Source organism: Peromyscus leucopus, chromosome 1 (assembly GCF_004664715.2).
Source record: "Peromyscus leucopus breed LL Stock chromosome 1, UCI_PerLeu_2.1, whole genome shotgun sequence".
In the NCBI taxonomy this organism is placed as follows: domain Eukaryota; kingdom Metazoa; phylum Chordata; class Mammalia; order Rodentia; family Cricetidae; genus Peromyscus; species Peromyscus leucopus.
The window spans coordinates 103,584,809-103,605,458 of NC_051063.1; the positions used below are offsets into that span (position 1 = coordinate 103,584,809).

General features: G+C 37.3%; 1 protein-coding gene across 1 annotated transcript in view; it reads right to left on the reverse strand.

Moving 5' to 3' along the window:
• Window positions 1–20,650, reverse strand: part of Fchsd2 (FCH and double SH3 domains 2) — a 218,493-nt gene that overhangs the window by 29,635 nt on the left and 168,208 nt on the right. The window contains 5 exon segments of the mRNA XM_028856701.2: window positions 1,569–1,673; window positions 2,782–2,898; window positions 10,710–10,781; window positions 12,508–12,603; window positions 19,052–19,174. Of these exon segments, the coding sequence (XP_028712534.1) occupies window positions 1,569–1,673; window positions 2,782–2,898; window positions 10,710–10,781; window positions 12,508–12,603; window positions 19,052–19,174 (513 nt within the window).

Consider the following 20,650-nt stretch of genomic DNA (forward strand, 5'->3'; position numbering starts at 1 on the left):
GAACCCTCAACTAGTACAAGAATTCCTTATTCAGATGCCCTAAAGATGTTGTTTCAGAATCTGTGTGTTATATTATGTATGTATGTGTTCGTGTGTGTGCATTCGTTATATGGGGTATACACATGGAGGTCAGAGGTCAATGTTGGGTATCTTCCTTGATTTAGCTCTACATTATTATTGTTGTTGTTATTATTTTGAGGCAAGGTTTCACTCTGTAGTCCTAGCTGGTCTGGAACTCAGTATGAAGACCAGGCTGGCCTTGAACTCATAGATATCTGCCTCCCTCTGCCTCCCGAGTACTGGGTTAAAGGCAAGCACCACAACACACATATGCATTATTACCATTATTTTTTTAAAAAGGCCTCTTGGTTGGGCAGTGGTGGTGCACGCCTTTAATCCCAGCACTTGGGAGGCAGAGCCAGGCAGATCTCTGTGAGTTCAAGGCCAGCCTGGTCTACAGAGCGATATCCAGGACAGGCACCAAAACTACATAGAGAAACCCTGTCTCGGGAAAAAAAAAAAAAAAAAAAAAAGAAAGGAAGGAAGGAAGGAAGGAAGGAAGGAAGGAAGGAAGGAAGGAAGGAAGGAAGGAAGGAAGGAAGGAAGGAAGAAAGAAAGAAAGAAAGAAAGAAAGAAAGAAAGAAAGAAAGAAAGAAAGAAAGAAAGAAAGAAAGAAAGAAAGAAAGAAAAGGCTTCTCACTGAACCTAGAAGCTCAGGGATCTACTTGTCCCCACCTCCCCAGTATTAGATGGGTGCTAGAGATCGAGCTCAGGTTCTCAGGCTTGCATGGCAAGCACTTGACTGAGCCAGCCCTCACCTAGACTCTTTTCTCTACTTACAACGCTATATGATATTCCATAGGGTGTATGCTTGGCCACCAGAAAGAAAACATTTCCTAATCTCAAACTCAGGTCTGCTTCCTTCCTATCTTCATCCTTTGGTTCAGATCTGGCCTGGTGGGTCTCATGACATACATCTGTGCTGCTTCTCTCACTGTGACTCATCATATACCACTTACTGGCTACGACTCCACTAAGTTCCACCTCTGTGCTGACAGAGCTCCTCTGGTTCTGTGGGGCCCACCCTGTTCAACAGCCTACTTTATGCCTCCTTAACAAGAACATAATCTGGTTCTTTTATTTTATTTTTATTCTTGCTTCATTTGTTTTTAACATGTGTGTACAAGTTCTCAATGAATTGGTTCCAATCACAGTTTATCCCCTTTCCATAACCATATTTTCTTACTGCTACCTTGACTCTAATCTTATCCAATTGCCCAAGCTTACCCTATGTAAACTACTAATTCATTGCTTCTCATTTCAACTTCCCCCTTCTACAGAAGAGTAACATAGTGGGAACTTTTTTTTTGGGGGGGGGGGCGGGAGTCGGGTAGGAGAGGTTTCATAGCTATACAACCCTAAAAAGGTCTTATGACTCTGTGGACACAGATGGTTTGTTGTCTTCAACTTAAAATTCCCATGTAGAAACTCAATTTCAAAGATGCATGTTAAACTGTGACACCGTGCCTAGAACTGAGTGACATGCTATAACAGGCAGCTGTCCTTACCTCTGCTTTACGGATATTTTCTCTAGCTTCATCTATTTTCTGTTCCAGCTCTGCTCGACTTTGTTCTGATACAGCAACTCCATGACATTCCAGATCATTTAGAACCTATCAAAGAAAATAAAGATGACTGTTTTTGTTCTTGTGTTCTTTCCTTGAGCATTTAGGTAATTCCAAAGGGTTCAGTGGCTAAAGCCATGACTCATTTTTAAACTTTTACTTTTTATTTAACTAATTTATAAACTGAAAGTTGTAAAACAGAGTCCCTGGCTTAGCTTCCCCTGATGGAAACAACTTACAAAATCATGCAATAACAATGCAACTGGATCTCAAAAACAATGCATTTCAAGACTTCAGTGGGTACCCTAAACCACAGCAGTACGGAACCTTGTATTTACTATGGTTTCCAATGTGACCTACAGTACTGCATATGGCACCAGAGTTGACCTGTCCTTCTATGGCTCATAAGCTGGCGCCTCCTCAGTATGGCTTGCATGATAAGGCCACAATTAAGTGAAATTTGAACTTGAACACTAGCACTGTGACACTGTGACAGCTCATCTGCTAACAGATGGTGATGAAGTAACTCACAGGTGAGTAGAGTTGACAATGTGGACATGCTTGATAAAGCAATATACAACCCCAGGGGGGACAGAGTCACTTTGATTTTATTTTTAATTGATAGATGTAGTATATTTGTGTTGTTAAAACAGGGTCTTATGAAGTTCACATTATTCTCAAATTCACTAGGTGACTAGCCTGGAGTTCTGATCTTCTAGTTTCTCTCTCTCTAGTTCTAGGATTACAGGATGACATTGCCACAATGCAATTCCTCAATGCTTGTACCAAACCTTGTCATGTCTGCAGAGACTGACCTCACTCTCCTTAAAGCACATGCCCAACAGTTTAATGGTAAACACTTACACTTAGAGCACTGCTACTAGGATTTTCAAACTTCTCAACACTGCAAATAGAACTACACAAAGAACCTGAGTAATGACTCCTTGAATGCACTCGAGTATTTATTTGAGATGAAAACATAACAGTGGAATTTGTATATGCTGTTTGTTTGTTCAGTTTTGCTGTATTGGTGATCAAACCAACTACCTTGCACACTTAATAAGCAGGTGCACAAATAAAAATAAAATCCAACCTCTTAAATCTAGCTAAAATCTGATTTCAGCTGCACACAGTCAGGGTGCAGTACCATACTTACCCGCTGCTGATGAACAATAGTTTTGTGCTCACGTGCCACACGTGTGGCCCATTTCCGAGCCTCCTTATTTAGACTGTGTTCCTCTGTGGTACCAGTTTCTGATTCTAATTGTCGACTCTGCAACACAAGAGAGAACAGAGAGAGAAGCACTGTTATTTCCACTGCAACTCTACCAATTCGTAGTTGGACCAGAGGGTCTTTCTTCAATCAGCACTGAGAATATAAGACATGCCCTACTACTGTGGGAAGCAAGGTCTCATGTCACAGAAAGTCAATATGAGGCAGCTACACAGAGATTAGCAGCTTTGGAGGCTACTGGGGATGAACTCCTTCCTCTTTAAACACTTGATTAGCAACACTGAAAATTCCAGAAAACACCTGTCCTCTGAAAGTCAGCCTTTCATTGTTGGGACACTGTGCCCTCATATACCTAAGAGGATGGTATCTATTTACTTAACAGGAGGACTTCCCACAAATTCTCTTATAACTATCTTCGTCACTTATGAGAAACTGCTAAATGCAACAAAATTTCCACCAGAGGAAAGAGCCATCCCTCATGTTAAGAATTCTCATCTGGGCAGTAGTGCAGTATGCCTTTAATCCCAACACTTAGGAGGCAGAGGTAGGTGGATCTGACTTCAAGGCCAGTTTGGTCTACAGAGCAAGTTCCAGGACAGTCAGGGCTACACAGAGAAACCTCTCTCAAACAACAAAACAAAACAAACAAAAATAATCCTCAGGTAGTGCTGGAGAGAAGGCATAGTAGTTAAGAGTACAAACTGCTCTTGAGGAGGTCTGGAGTTTGGTTTCTAGCACCCACACTGGGTGGCTCACAACTGCCTGTAACTCCAGCTCCATAGTACTCAACACTCTCTGGCCTCTTCAGCACCTATACTCATATATATATATATATACACACACATACATACATACATACACACAGATACATACACATAAAGATAAATTTTAAAAATTTCAGGTACATTTCCCCAACAATATATTTGCCTTTTATATATATTAGGGCAGTTATCAGAAAATTATCAAAGCTCTTGTTTTTAAAAAAATTTTATTTACTTATTTTAAAATTTTGTATCTTTATTTACTTTTATTGTATGAATGTTTTGCCTTAAATGTCTGTCTGTTTGAATTGTGTGTCTGATCTGTGTGGAGGCCAGAAGAAAGTATCAGATCCCTGGAATAGGAGTTACAGGTGGCTATGAGCTACTGTGTGAATGCTGGGAATTGAACCTGGGTCCTATGCAATAGCAGTCAATGCTCTTAAATGCTGGGCCATCTCTCTGGCTCCATAGATTAAGGTAATTTTTTACTAATTTTTAAATAGATGCATAAGTAAAATTTAAATGTGCAAAAATCCTAAAGTAAGTGGGTATTTACTTAACCTGTGGAAAATGAAAATAAATATCAGAAATACTGGCTAGAATTATAGTAAAATATGATACAACAGAAATTTAATGTCAGAGTTTTGCTACTATTATATCCTAAAATCTTGTTATTCATAGTTCAAGGAAAATACAGATGAAAGACTCTTCTCTTTTCCATCAGGAAATTGGAGGGAGAAACAGTCCTCATTTTTTTCTGCCTGTGTACATACTTATCTACATTTTACGGATGTTGACCTGTGCTTTTTCAAAGATGTGTGGCAACATTCTGAAGGACAGTCATTACTAGTTCTGGTAACGGGAGGAAGACACATTGAGATGTATGTAGGGTTGGAAATCGAAAATCCTGGTTCAGAACACAGACTGTGAGCTGTCAGAAACAGGTCTCCCGGTGTTGCCCAGGCTATTCTTGAACTATTCTTGATCCCCAGAAGCTAAGTAAAATATAGGGAGGAGTCATGTTGCTTGGATTGACCATTACTTATTCCACACACCTTTTGGGCTTATTGAAATGCTAAAGAACAGGGCAATGAGATCTATTTTTTGGAACAAAGTAAAAAAAGTCTCAAGGGATTGATAGTTATCAGTCCCATAAAGAAGGTGAGTACCTCAGGGTTTCATCATCCTTGTCATCTCTTCTATCTTTGATAGTCTGGTATTTCCTATGGCAATTAGGAACAAAACTTAAAACAAAAAAGGAAAATTAGACTCCTCTTATGTGAAAATAACAAAAAAAAGATGGCCAGTATTTACTACTATGTGCAAGACACCAAGTCATATTGCTTCTTTTCATACCTAGTAAGGTAGTCATTTCAGGTACAAGAAAGCTGAGTCAGCAAAGTTAAATACATAGAAATCAAACTGTTGGTTTTGGGAACGAATCTATTATGTCTCTATCGTACAACTGCTCTATGGATATCTAATGCTCAATGACTCACATGACAGCTGGATGACTCTCTAACACAGATCCAAATAAATGTACCTGTCAATTCTTCACAGACTAGGCTTTATTGGTGTATGTGTAGGTGTAGGGGTGTGTGTGTGTGTGTGTGTGTGTGTGTGTGTGTGTGTGTGTTAGTACACATTTCATATCCTCCCAAATAATTATACATTAAAAACTAATTTCAGCAAAGAAAGGTATACTTTACACACTTTAGGATTTTTTTTTTTTTATTTATCTATCAAAACAGGGTCTCACTATGTAGACCTGGCCGACCTGAAACTTGTTATGTAGATTAGGCCAGTCTTTAACTTATGGTGATCCTCCTGCCTTCCGTGGTTTGCGATTATTGGTTTGTGTGAACCCATCTAACTTTAGAAGGACTTTTGATTTTATAGGTATCATCTAAGAAATGATAACATAAGGATATAAAGACTACTTTAGAATAACAAATTGACTATGAATAAGCTACACTAAACAACTTGACATTGGCTGGTGCCATTTGTAATCACATGTAATTAACACTACAATTCCTCAGTTTATGGTAGTAATGAATAACAATAAATATGGCTATAAAAGTTCATTTTAGTGGCTGGGGAGATAGCTCAGTGGGTAAAGTGCCTGCCTTATAAACATTAGGATTTGAGTTCAAATCAGTTATAGGCACACATGTAAATGCATGCACAGGTGTACTAGAAAACACACACAATAGCCACAAACATGAACACATGGTACATAAAATTCAGTTTGGTAAGTTCCTTTCACTACAGTATTCTAAAACATAAGTCATAATAATATATTAACTTGAAACAGGTTTCATCAGTATGATATAAAAGATATGCCAAATAACAAGGTTCAATGGCTAGAAAGATGTCTAGGTAGTTAAAAACATGGCTGCCCTTCAAGAAGACCAGAGTTCCATTCCCAACATGCACATGGAGAAGCTGACAACTGCCTTCAAATCCTGATGAAGGGAATTCAACTTTCTCTTCTGGTCTCCTTGGGTACCTACACACACATACTCCCATGGGCAGTATACATAAACAGAAATAATCTTTAGGGAAAAAAAAAAAGAAGGAACAGTTAACTCTAAGCCTTAATAATAATACTGCAATGATATGTTTCAAGTAGATATTCTGGATTTATGCAGGAGTGCTATGTATGGTGCAATCTGAAATGGATTATATATGTGAAAAGGTTCTCTTTTTAACAAAGATATATTTTTATTTTCTGTGTATGGTGTTTGCTTGCATATATGCCTGTGCACCACATGTATGTAGTGTTCACAGAGGCCAGAAGAAGGCTCTGGATTCTCTAGAACTGGAGTCACTGTTGATTGTCAGCCATGGGTCCTGGGAACTGAACCTCTGCAAGAGCAGCAAGTGTTTTAATTGCTGTGCCATCTCTCTAGGTCTCCCAAAAGTTCTCTTTTTGTTTTTTTGTTTTGAGACAGGGTTTCCCTGGGTAGCCAAGGCTGAACTCAAACTCACAATCCCATCTCAACTTCCCAAGTGCTGGGATTCTACAAATATGCTATCTCATCAGAAAAAAAAAAAAGTGCTGTTTTTTTTTAATTTTACAAAGGATATGGAATTATTCATAAAAGTTCTATTTTATCATAGCAGTAAAGCTGGAAATCCAAATAATTCTCATCTAAACCTGGATTAAATGTTAGTAGCTCAAAAATTCTTAATTCAAATTACAAAATTAAAAATAAAACTAAGGAACAATTATTCTATCCTTCCTCTGCAGGATATTACTGCATATCTAAGTATGTATATTACTGTCATATCTAAATACATTCTATAGTTCTCCACTTATAATAATTATAATTATCTATGAAACTCCCAACAAAAGCCTAGGTTATAACATGGTATTTCTCACATTCTCTCTCATCACCACAGGGTACTTGTCATTTTAGGACTAGATCATTCATCTTCAAACTTTTCAGCTACAGTACTTGCTGAATGACTTTGAACAAACATCCTCAACTTTAAAGCAAAGGATTAAAAATTGCATCTAAAATAGAGTTGTCATAAAGATGAAATGAATTAATAGTAGGCCATATAGTTAGAAAAATGTCCAGCATGAACTAAATGTTCAAAAAATACCATCCAATAATTTTTGTTATTTTCCAATTTCTGCTATGTTGTTTCTTGATCCCTGCAGGATAAATTTTAGCTCATCATCAAGATTTAATTCATAACAAGAACCTGTGAGATGGCTCAGTGGGTAAAGGCATGTGCCATTAAATCTGATGACCTGAGTTTAATCCCTGAGACCCACATAGAAGAAGCAGAGAATTAACTCTCATAATGTGTCCTTTGAATTCTGTATTAATAAATAAACATTTGAAAACACTTAATTAAAACAAAGACCTTTATAACAAGAAAAATAACATAAAAGCAACATAAAATGTAAAAATGGATAAAAGATTGAAATAAATATTTTACCAAAGTAGATCTATAAAGGTCTATTAAGCTCATGAAAACATTTAACAGCTAGTCATCGAGTAAACACAAACCAAAACTACCATAAAATACTATTTCCTAACCACAAGGATGGCTGAAATCAGAGATGGGCTAGTATGCAGCTCAGCAGCAGAGTGCTTGCCTAGTATGCACAAAGCCTTTGGTTTGACCTCCAGGCCTGTGAATAAACAACAAACAAAAATAGACGGACAATAACAAATATTTGTTAGGATGTGGAGAAATAAGAACCCGCATACAAAGCTGGTGGAAACAAAAAATGATGCGGTTACTTTGGCAAATAGTTTAGCAGTTTCCTAAAAATAATTTAAACATAATTTACCATAACCCAGCAACCCTAGCGAAATGAAGACACATTAATATAAATAAGTGTTTACAGTAGCATTATCTCCCCCATCGCCTCTTTCTGTGACTGTTTGTGTGTGCACACGCACTTGTACCATGTGGTCCAGAGGACAACCTTGACTGTTATTTCTTAGGTGTTGTCCATGTTTTTTGTTTGTTTGTTTGTTTTTGTTTTTTTGAGATGGGGTTTCTCTGTGGTATAGCCCTGGCTGTCTTGGAACTTGCTCTGCAGACCAGGTTGGTCTTGAACTCAGAGATCCACCTACCTCTTCCTCTTGAGTGCTAGGATTAAAGGCGTGCATCATCACTGCCCAGCCCACCTTTTTTTGAGCTATAGTCTCTCGCTAGCTTGAAGCTCACCAACAAGGCTAGGCTGGTTGGTCAGCAAGCTATGTAGAGTTACCTGTGTTTACTAGCCATAGTACTGTGATTTTTTTTAAAAATTATAATTACATTTCTCCCTTCCCTTTCTTCCCTTCAAACCTCCCCATATCCCCATTCCTACTTGCTCTCAAATTCATGCTCTCTTCTTTCATTAATTGTTATTGCATGCATATATGTATACGTTTATACATATATACACACCTAAATATTACCTGCTCAGTCTGTTACTTACTATGTATGTTTTCAGGGCTGACCATTTGGCATCAGACAACCAATTGTTGTGCTCTTCCCTGTGGACTGTTAAGCAAAACAACAAGCCTGTTGTTTTTTTGTTTTGTTTTGAAAAAGTGGGTTCTGGGTATTGAACTGCTTACAAGAAAAGTACTTTATTGACTTCTTCCCAGCCTGGTAAGAGTCAAGGTGCAAGCAACCTAAATGTCCACCAAATAATTAACAGATAAACGAAATGTGGAATATTCATGCAATGCAATATTAATCAGAAATTTAAAAAACAAAAAACAAAAAACAAGTACATTCAACAACATGGATAAATCTGAAAGACATGTTAAATGAAAGAAGCAAGATACCACAGACTACACATACTGCATGATTTAATTTAGTGACATGCCCAGAAAAGGGAAATTACAGAGACAGAAAGTATAAGTTGCCTGGATGAGGGGAGTCTTCTAATGATGATGTAAATGTTCTACAACTTATTTATAATGATGCTTACATAATTTGGTAAATATACAAAAGTTATTGAATATACTGAACTGAGTAAATTATATAAGTATGCTTCAATAAACCTGTTTTAAAAAATCTTACCACATCAGGGTTTACTGATTATATCAGTCACTGGACACCAAGAAAATGCCACTACGTGCAGTTAATGCCTTAATCTTATCTGTGTATATGTTAGTGAGCTCATCTAGTCCATGGTCTGTAGATTACCATATAACCAAGTGACTTCCATGTGCAGTAGGGATTCAGTGTTTGCTGAAATTACATATGCTTCAAAACAAGATGAGAACAAGAATGTTTTTAGAAATATGAATGAGGACAGAGGCAATTAGTCCTTCCTGCATGGCCAAAGTTCACCTCACAAGATGAGTGAGTTAACAGCTCTGACTTACACTCTTCACTCCATGGTAGGTTTAGTGCTACCAACTCTAAAAGGAAGCAGTTAAATAGTGGCCCCATCCTCGTGAAGAAGAGTAGACTATATAGAGAAGAAAAAATATTGGAGATGGTCTGTATGTATGTTATGTATGTATGTATGTATGTATGTATTGGTTTTTTGAGACAATTTCTCTGTGTAGCTCTGGCTGTCCTGGAACTCTCTTTGTAGACCAGAATGGCCTTGAACTCACAGAGATCCACCTGCCTCTGCCTCCTTAGTGCTAGGATTAAAGGTGGGCACCACCACCACCATCTGGCAATAAATTTACTTTTTACTTTATGTACACTGGTGTTTTGCCTGCATGTATGTCTGTGGGGATGTTGGATTTCCTGGAACTGGAGTTACAGACAGTTGTGAGCTGCCATGTGGGTGCTGGGAATTGAACTCAGATCCTCTGGAAAAGCAGTCAGTGCCCTTAATTGCTGAGCCATCTCTCCAGCCCCTGGGTGTTTATTTTTTCTGAGTAGAAAAAAATTACATACAAGAGCTAAAATTAGGCTGCTGGCTGCTCTTACAGAGGACCTGAGCTCAATTCCCAGCCCTTGCATAGTGCTCACAGCCATCTGTAACTCTGGACCCAGGGGATTCAGCACCCTCTTTGGGCTTCTGCAGGCACTAGGCACACACAAAGAACAGACATGCATGGAGGCTTTAAAAAACTCAAGACACATAAAAATTACACACAAAATATTTTATAGTTAACAATCTGGAATGATTTTTGTAAATTCACATTTATCTTCTTCCGTTACAAAAAAATTGTTCCAAAAGCACTGACCATTCCTTTTCAGAAGACAAAATGTATAGCAGGAAGAACATTAATACTGCCATCCTAACAGTTATGTGCCATTCATCCATGGTAAGACTTTGGTCAAGTTTCTTTACTTTTAGGCTCCATTTTTCTTTTAATAAAGGTAGGATTAGTTCAATGCCCCTGTACTGAGGAAACTAAAGGTGATTCAGGTAAGATGAAGCCACTTTCTTGATTACAAATAGTAAAAAAAAAAAAAAAAAAAAAAAAAAAAAAAAAAAAAGCCTTCCTAATTTATAAGGTAAAAACTGATAGCCATGGCTGATTCATTTAAGGCCCCCTAGACATATATATGACTTGTATGCCAACATCAGGCCCCGCCCTTCAACGACATGCAAGCCCACACATTCCACCCTTCCCCCCTTCCCATACCCCCATATACCTCAGCTATGGTCATTCTCAGAGCACTGACAGGGGAGAGCTCAATATCCACCAGTTGGGCGGCTTTTAAACTCTGCCCAGTAAAGAGTGCACAAGGACAGAAAACAGCAGAGAGTTAGAATTTTAAGGTAAACAGGGACATAACAGCTAAGAACATTAGCACAGTGTCTAGAAACAAAGAGAGGTATTAGGGCTATAGTTAAGCTTGGAAAAGTGAGGTAAGAGTCACTACTATTCTGTGGCAAATGGGCAAAGAAATAATCTCAAATTGGTCAGAATTTTAAGCTTATCAAACTCAAGAAACTTGTTCATACTCTTCATCTTCTTTTTTTTTTTTTTAAAAGCTACATCTCATTCTGTAGCCCATGTTAGCCTTCTCCTACATCAGCCTCCCTGCTGCTGGAATTATAGGAATGAGTTACCACACAGAATTATATCCTGTATCTTCTAATGTTCCACTTATTCATGCCAGGCTTCAAAGAAGTCAAACTCTAAGAAAATGTCACTGAGTCATTAAGTAGAAGTTGAGTGCTTGTAAAGGGGGAACAGCTGGGGAGGTAGCTCAGCAACAGAGCACCTGCCTAGCACTCACAAGGCCTTAGGTTTCATCCCCAACACTGCCAAAAATAAAAAAATAAAATTAAATTTAAAAGGGAGGTATTACTATAACAAATAAAGATTATTATACAGAGAAGAATAAGGATTTCCTCCATTTCTTCCATATAGCCTCTGACACAAGGCTATTTATAATGTAAGAAAACAAAACACTGGATATGGTGGCTGAAAGTGTAATTCCAGCACTTGGGAGGCAGAGGCAAGATTTCTGTGAATTTGAGGTCAGCTAGTGCTATAAAGCTGAGACTATTTTGTGTGGAGGGTGAAGAAAAATCAAGCATATATCTATTAAACTCATAACTATATTATAAGCTCCCCTGCTACTGATTCTGGTTTTATCAAAAGACTTACAAATATACTTTGCCTTCTATTTTAGCTTGCCTACTTTAGGAGAATGTGCTAGAAATGCTCAGACTATCATCACTCTATACCATTACATTTTGTATTTTTATTGTCAAATTGATATTTTGTCTCTTTCCAAACTTCAAATAATTGTAAACTTTTCTCATAAACTTGGAAAAAATGATCAATGTCTGCTATTTAAAAACTTCCCGCCGGGTGGTGGTAGCGTACACCTTCAATCCCAGCACTTGGGAGGCAGAGCCAGGTGGATCTCTGTGAATTCCAGGCCAGCCCGGGCTACAGAGGGAGATCCAGGACAGGCACCAAAACTACACAGAAAAATCCTGTCTCAGAAAAAAAAAAAAAAAAAGGAAAAAGAAAAAGAACCCTTCCCATTGGGGCTTAACATTAATACTTTTAATAATTTAAACTATGAAGGGAATTGTCAAAGTCCTATAATTTGTATAAAGCCAATGAAAATAATTTCATGTACATATTTATCATTCCATTTATTAATTCTATTCTGGTTAAAATTTAGCCACTGGTTGGTTTGAAGGAAATAGTATGAAGAAGGATATATAGTATGAAATATGGGCAGAAAACATAATTTATACTGGAAAAAAATCCATTGAATAATTTTTATTTTATGATTGTTTTCGGATTTTCTGTAACTTCTTTAACTCAACCTACAGTTCAAAGACATTGGATGTGCTAGCTGTACTAAGAAAGAACTGTTGTGGTTTCTCTGTGCCCTCACAGTTGTTAAAATCAATGAGACACACTCAGCTTCTGCTGCGTATTCAAGCACAAACGAGTGAAATGAAGATGTGGAATTCCCTTACAGTATCACTGTCACAAGGCTGGAACTGGAAGGGCTGAGGCTTGTGAAACACAGCATTCTCTTGTAGAAACAGCTGAAGGTTATAGTCCCGTACCACCTAAAGACAAAACAGGAACCTGTAAGTCTTAAGTAAGGTTAAAATGTCCAGTAATTATATTCTGAAGTTTAGTCTCAAGTTTAGAGGCTGTCCAGATGGCACATCAGGTAAAGAGTGCTTTGCTGCACAAGACTGATGGCCTGAGCTCAATCGCCAGAACCCACGTAAAGGAGAAAAGAGAGAACCAATCCCACAAAGTTGTCCTCTGACCTTTACAAGCGTGCTGTAGCATATCTCCACATGCTCGTATGTGCATGTATACAAACACACACACACACACACACACACACACACACACACACACACACACCCCACATCAAAGAATAATAAATTAAATAAAATATTTAAAGCTTAAGATTTATTCTGCTACTTTCTTATTTACTTATTATTTTTGACATAGTCTTAATATGGAGCTCTGGCTGGCCTGGAATATACTATGTAGACTAGACTGACCTGGACCTCATGAGAGATTGATCTGCCTCTGTCTTCCAAGTGCTGGGATTAAAGTCATGTATCACCATGCCTGGTGTTTCTTTGAAACAAACAACAATTTATTTTAATTGTGTGTATACATACATGTCTGTGTATGGGTTTGTGTACCTGTGGATGCAGGTGCTCATGGAGTCTGGAAGGAGTCAAATACCCTAGAGCTGGAGTTACAGGCAGCCTGAAGTGGGTGCCGGGAACTCAGGTCCAAGATCACTACTTGCTCTTAACCACTGAGTTATCTCTCTAGCCCCTTGTTATATTCTAAACAAGTAAGAAATTTTCCAACACAATGTGGTAAAAAAGAAAGAAAAATGTTACACATCTTACTTTTCTTTTAACTAAGTTCTTATATGTCTGGTTTTCTCAAGAATATAAATTTGGAAAGTACTAGTTTAGAAACTAGTCCAGATTAGGAGACCAGATAAATAACATGCATTATTTTAAGATGACAAGAAGACAGCTACTATACAAATCTTATTGGGGTTGCGGGGAGAGGGGAGAGGGGAAAAGAATTGAAAGCACATAGTCCTTTTGGTTTCTCCCAGCTCATTTTCTTGTTTTTAAAAAAGTTGTATTTTCATTATGTGTATATGGTTCATGGGTCTCTTAAGTCTGAAAACCAACCTACTACATGATATACCTTGAGAAAAGCTAGGAGTAAGCAGTACTTAACTGAACACAAGCTGAGTTCTACTTGGCCTCACTGCTTGTCCTTTACTCAACTTTTAATTGCTGTACATTAGAGCAATAAAAACTGGGCAGAGGTACAACTCTGCTCTTTTACACATGGTTATGCACTTGCCTCAGTGCCTTCTCTGAAGATCATAGCCTTTTCAACTAAACAGTCAGAGTGCCTATATAAGTATAGGTTTATTTCAAGACTAAAACTTTATTTCACTGGCCACTTATGTCTCTCCTAATGTTCACACATACTGTCTTGATTTCTGTGACTTTATAGTAAGCTTTGTAAGCTGGAACTGTGAGTAGTTCAATTTTGCTTTTCCTTTTTAATATTATTCCAGCTAGTTAGGGTTTCCTCACAGTTCCATATAAACTTGAGGATTGTCTTTTCCACTTCTATAAACAAAAATGGCTACTAGAGTTTTGATAGGGACTGTATTAAATCTTTGGGTAGTACTATAAAGGCAGCAATATGAAACCTTCCAATCTATGAACATTTATCATTTATATTTATTTAGATCCTCTTTTGCAATATTTTATAATTTTCAGTACATAAGTCTTCAGCTAAATTTATTCCCAGGTACTTTATTCTTTGGATACTACTGTAGTTGGAATTGATTTTTTAATTTTATTTTGAGATCATTCATTGATAAGACACACAATTGGTTATTATGCCTTTATCTTGTTTTTAGAGTAACTTTACAGAATTGCTTTTTTTTTTTTTTTTAAATCTGGGTTACTTTTTTAGTAGTTTTTACATTTGTTCTGTTGATACATAGAGAATCATACCATTTCGAACCAACAGTAATTTTGATTCTTCTTTTTCTAACCTAACTGTTTAAGTTAGAACTTGCAGTACAGCAGTTAAGCCTGGCCATGAAAGCAGTTCTTGATCTTGGGAAACATTGAGCATTTCACTACTGAGAATGGTATTAGCTGTTGGCTTATGGCATGCTTTTTTTGTTTTGTTTTTTGAGACAGGGTTTCTATGTGTATCCCTGGCTGTCCTGGAACTCACTATGTAGACCAGGTTGTCCTCAAACTCACAGAGATCCTTCTTGGCTCTGCCTCTCATGTGCTGGGATAAAAAGGATGTGCCAACATGGCCAGCTTTCATGTCTACTGTAATGATCATAATTTTGTTCTTTATTTCACTAAATTCACCTTTTCTGGTGAGTTTTTAAGGTATTACATAACAATGGACAGTTTCCAAAAAAAAAATAGGATAAAATTTTCAAGTTATGAACTGTTCAAGAGCTACATTACTAATTGGTAGAAGTATTCTTTGCAGGCAGAAAGTAAGCACACAGGAACATACTATACCGGACAATAGAGTTGCTTTTAGAGCTACTATCTTAGAGAAAATATCTATGGCAACATCTGCTTCAGTTACATATACAAAGCATTTCATTAAATATTAAGGAGAAGAGCAAGCTTCATAAATAATTAAAATTTAATAGAAGCTCCTAGGACCAGCTGTTTCCATTTACAGGATGAAAGCTATAGAGAACACTTTAACATTTATAGTATGTAGTGTCTGCATGAATTACCCTTACAACATCTTTGGGACTATGTTATGTTGTAAGCAAGCAGGAAAAACAGATTTTTACCCTAACAAAGTAGTAACAGTGTAGAATAAAAAAGTCTAGATTTTCAAACTTTCCATTTGGTTGGAAATCTCTGGGTTGCTTTCTGAACCATAACCAGAGCAGCATAACGAACTCTTTATAACAGAAGAGCACATGGTATAAAACTTGTAGGTGTAAATACTTTTCGCTTGCAACAACAGGGCACATCTCCAAGCTACATCATTCATATCGAATTTTCATTCCTACCATTTTCAGTCTTGACATAAAAGCATCTCATTTATACCTCACCCCCAGGGAGAGAGAGACTCATATGAGTGAAGACAGAAAATAAAAGTTTACCTCTTTGTCTCCAAAGAATTTCATAAATTTTTAATATATTTTCAATAAAAATAATAAGATAAAGAGATAATAAATTATAGTAGAATAACACTACAGTAATGGAAGTACTGTGTGTGTATTTGTGTGTGTGTGTGTGTGTGTGTGTGTGTGTGTGTGTGTGAGAGAGAGAGAGAGAGAGAGAGAGAGAGAGAGAGAGAGAGAGAGAGAGAGCGCGAGCGCAGAGACAGACAGAGAGAAACACACTCTCAGGCTCAACCTATCTTTCTTTCCATAAAACAAACAATTTAAGAGACACTAAGAAGGCCTAGAAAATCAAATACATGTATAGTATTAGCTGGTTTTCATGGCTACATGTTTTATAAACTAAAAATAGTGTATCTAACTTAACATTTCCTTTGAAAGAGAAGTTTCAAAAAATTATGACAAATAATTTTATTCTAACAAAATTAGAATAAAAATAGATTATAATCTCTAGTTGGTTGGAAGTGAAAAATATCATCCTGCCACATTCCCACTAAATGCAAAAGTCACTTCTAAATAACGTATGGAGTTGAAAGAAGAATAAAAGCCCTTCACCCCTTCATATTACAGAGTGTGGAAGAGGGAGAGAGAGAGGGAGAGGGGGAGGGAGAGGGAGAGGGAGAGGGAGAGGGGGAGGGAGGGAGAGGGGAGGGGGAGGGAGGGGGAGGGGAGGGGAGGGGGAGAGGGGAGGGGGAGAGGGAGAGTTTAGGTAATTAAAAACAAGAAAAACAAGCTTTTCAAGAAATAGCAAGAACACAAAGTAAGGAATATAGAAAGAAATACTTTGGAGAAAGGTAGTAATTGATGAAATCGAACACTGAAAAACAGAACAAAACATTTCTGGGAAAATTAACAAAACTGATTGGTATCACAAAAAATAAATGAAGTGCAAACAAATAACAAGGGAGATGGCCACAAAGACAGACAAGCTCTTAAAAGACATGTGCTACCAGATCTGATAAATGGACAACTATATAAGAAAATGAGAGCTGCTAAAACATACTGAAAAACAAACGAAATCAAAAATGAGAAAGAAAATTCAGAAATCCTGAATTGACTACTAAACAATTTTTTCAGCAGTCAAAAACCATTGCTATGTAGAAGCAACAAAACCAACAAGCTTCTATAGATATTTTCCTCCAATATTCCCGTATGATTTCAAACATATACATTAAAATAAAAAGAATTGGCCAGGTGGGGTGGGACACACATTTAATCCCAGCACTTCAGAAGCAGAAGCAGGTGGATCTCTGTGAGTTCAAGGACAGCCTGGTCTACACAGCAAGTCCTAGGCCAGTCAGGGTTACACAGTGAGACCCTGTCTCAAAAATAAATGCATTAATCAATAAATAGTCTAAAAAGTTTTTCACAATGAACACCTGTATGCTTATTACTACAACTCTACAATTACTATTTTACTTTTTCCATCCTTCTTTCTACGCATCAATATTTTTACATCTTTTATTGGGTTCAGGGTAGGGATAGACATAGGACAAGATGTTAAAAGTATCATACTAGTAATGTTTATATTTGATATCAACTTAGCATCGTAAATGCTTTTCCTTAAGTTTTTAAAGAAGATTAATTTACATGACTTTATGTGGATGAGTGTTTTGCCTGTATGTATGTATTATGTGCAACATGGTACATGCCTGATGCCCATGGAGGTCAAAAGGTGGTGTTAGATTCCTTGGACCTGGAGGGAGCCACCATATGGGTGCTGGGATCTAAACCTAGATCTTTTGCAAGAGCAAGTGCCCTTAACTGCTGAGCCTTCTCTCCAGCCCCATTTTAATGTTTAAAAAAAATTTTTTTTTTTAAATTAAAACATAGAATCAGGAGTTCAAGTACACTGAAACAAGAATATTTGCATTAGGAGGTGTTTAGGATAAAGAATCTGTGTGCCTGCCTTTAATCCCAGCACTCGGGAGGCAGAGCCAGGCGGATCTCTGTGAGTTCGAGGCCAGCCTGGGCTACCAAGTGAGTTCCAGGAAAGTCACAAAGCTACACAGAGAAACCCTGTCTCGAAACAAACAAACAAACAAACAAACAAAAAACCCAAACAAAGAATCTGTATACCCTTCTCATTCCATCTTGTGATTCCTAAACAGTTTCTAAATACATTAGCCAGTTCCTGTTCTCCTTGAAAATAAATAAATAAATAAATAATAATAAATAAAAAAATAAAAGAATTGAGCTAGATCTTTTAAAGGTGTAGATCTAGGTAGCAGAATGTATACACTTTAAAATGCATAGTCAGGAAATAATCATAATGCATTTTCCAGAAAGAAAGTAACATTTACAGGAACATTGTATCTTCTAAAGGAGATTCACTATTGCTAAAAAGAAACGTAAGTTATCCAATTCTGAGGAAAAACAATATTTATTTTCTTTCAGTGTGTATAATTCAGTATGTATATTCAGCATGGCATGTAGGCAAAATTAACAGATCAATATTTTAAATGAAAAGATTATCAAAGAATGATAGCATATAGAAAGTGAGTTAGAGCTGGCCTGGTGGTGCACACCTTTAAGCCTAGCACTCAGGAGGCAGAGGCAGGCAGATCTGTGAGTTCGAGGCCAGCCTGGTCTACAGAGTGAGTTCCAGGACAGCCAGGGCTACACAGAGAAACCCTGCCTTGAACACCTCCCCACCACCCCAAAAAGAGAAAAAAAAAAAAAAAAAAAGAAAGTGAGTTCAGGGCTAGGAGAGGTGGCTCCAGTGGTTAAGAGCACTGGTAGCTCTTCCCAAGGTCCTGAGTTCAATTCCCAGCAACCACATGGTATAGTTCAGAACCATCTATAATGGAATCTGATGTCCTCTTCTGTCATGCAGACCTACAGGAAAAAAGAGCACTCATATACACAAATAAATACATCTTTTAAAAAAGTGAGTTTAATTTGTTAAAAACAAACTCCAAGGCACTACAGAATTTTATTTTTAAACCACTTATCAATGCTACATTCCCTGTGTATATCTTTCTGACTCTCTGCACTGATACATAACCTTGTTCTCTCAAATGACTGAGTCAATGGATTTGAACAGATCAGATTCTTCACTGATTCTTCTCAAAGGGAATGTGTATAGCAGCATATTGCAGGGGGCTGATGTCTGAGCCAGCCTGCTACATCACCTCCCCTTTCATTCATGGCTGTGACAACAGTTTCTCCACTCATCAAGAACGTTCTCCCACTTGGTTAAGGAGACTTTTTTTTCAGAAATACATCCTTTAAAACCTTCTTCTAATAAGTGGTATCTTCATTTTCAAAGTATGAAAAACTTTAGATTCTAAAACGGCAATACCATCCATGCATTAAAGACACATTACCTTGCTGGAGTTTTCTAGTAAAAACTGGAATGTGTTCTGTATAGCTTGGCAAGTTTCTAGCTCGGTCCGGCTGAAAGCTATTAAATAATCCTTGAGGTGGTCATACACATTTCCATCAAGAGCCTAAAAGAGGAATACATAGAAGCCAAAAATTATGATAGAGCTTTGGCACATAATTCTTTTGTCTGTAAGAAAATTAGGGATGTTCAATTTAAAAATATATTAATAAACTGACAAAAGACACAGACAATTACCTAAGAACAGTGAGCAGTTACTAGGGAAGTGCTGAATCTTTAATGAATACCAACCAACAAAGGGAAATTCTAATATTGCTAAAGCTTATGAAAAAATAGAACATTTTGGAAACAAAAACACCTAGGTTCTGATCTTTGCTTATCTGCCTCTGTGGACACTTAATGACAATGAGGTGTAGGAATTTTACATGGAATAATCAAAAGAAAGCACAGAGCCTGGAAATGATACATAATCAATATTAATCTCCTCCATTTTTCTCATCCATTATTGGTAGAATTAGAGTTTTTTTTTATATATCTGCTACAGAGCAATCTGAGAGAAAATATAAAATGTCATGAACATTTATGCATGTTTTTGTTCGATTATCTACATAGAAAACATTCCTGTCACAGACACATCTAAAACAGAAGCCGAAGAGAAAAACACTCAGATCTTGACAACCGTTCCAGGAACTTTCCTATCATTCCAACCCATGAAAACAGCAGCCTATCTTTGAAGTCTGTATTTTTCTTCTCATCAGCTAATAGAACTGGCATACAGCTAGCTCTGTGTATAGTGACTGCTGCTCTCTCCAGTCAGAGCTCATCAGCTCTCTCAAACAGTGCCCGTGAACTTTCTTAATAATGGCTTGAGTACACTTCTTTGCCAACAAAACCCGCCAACCTTTCCCTTGCTTCCAATATATTCTAGAGGTCAGTTTAGCATGTGTGCAAGTGTTCTAGATTTCAATATTATTTTTATATTATTTCCAAATAACTTTTGTTTTGGAGTTTCACTTTTACCTTGATTTCAACTTTGGTATCTGCTTCTAGTTCTCTGAGGATACACATGGGAGTAGAATTGTCTTTGGCCATCTGGCAACTTTGTTTTCCACAGTGCTGTACCTTATCAACTAGCAATACATGAAGATTCTAATTTCTCTATATCCTTGCCATGACCTATTTTTTCATGTGTGTATTCTGCTTTGTATTTTTTAATGGTGTTGCTGTTGAGATTTTATTTATTAGTTTACATGCATGAGTGTTTGCCTGAATGTATGTCTGAACATCATACCTGTGCAGTGTTCATGGCAGTCAGAAGAGAATGTTAGATTGCCTTAGACTGTAGTTACAGATGGTTGTAAGCCACCATGTAGGGGCTAGGAACTGAACCCAGGTTCTCTGAAAGAACAGTCAGTGCTCTTAACCTCTAAGCTATCTCTCCAGCCCCCTTGCTCTCTGTTTTAAATTATGACAGCCATTCTAGTGATGAGATGGTAAAGTCACCATGACTAAAGGTTTCATTTCTCTATTACCAATGATGCTGAGCATCCTTATATGTTTTACTCAAACCTTTGACCTTTTT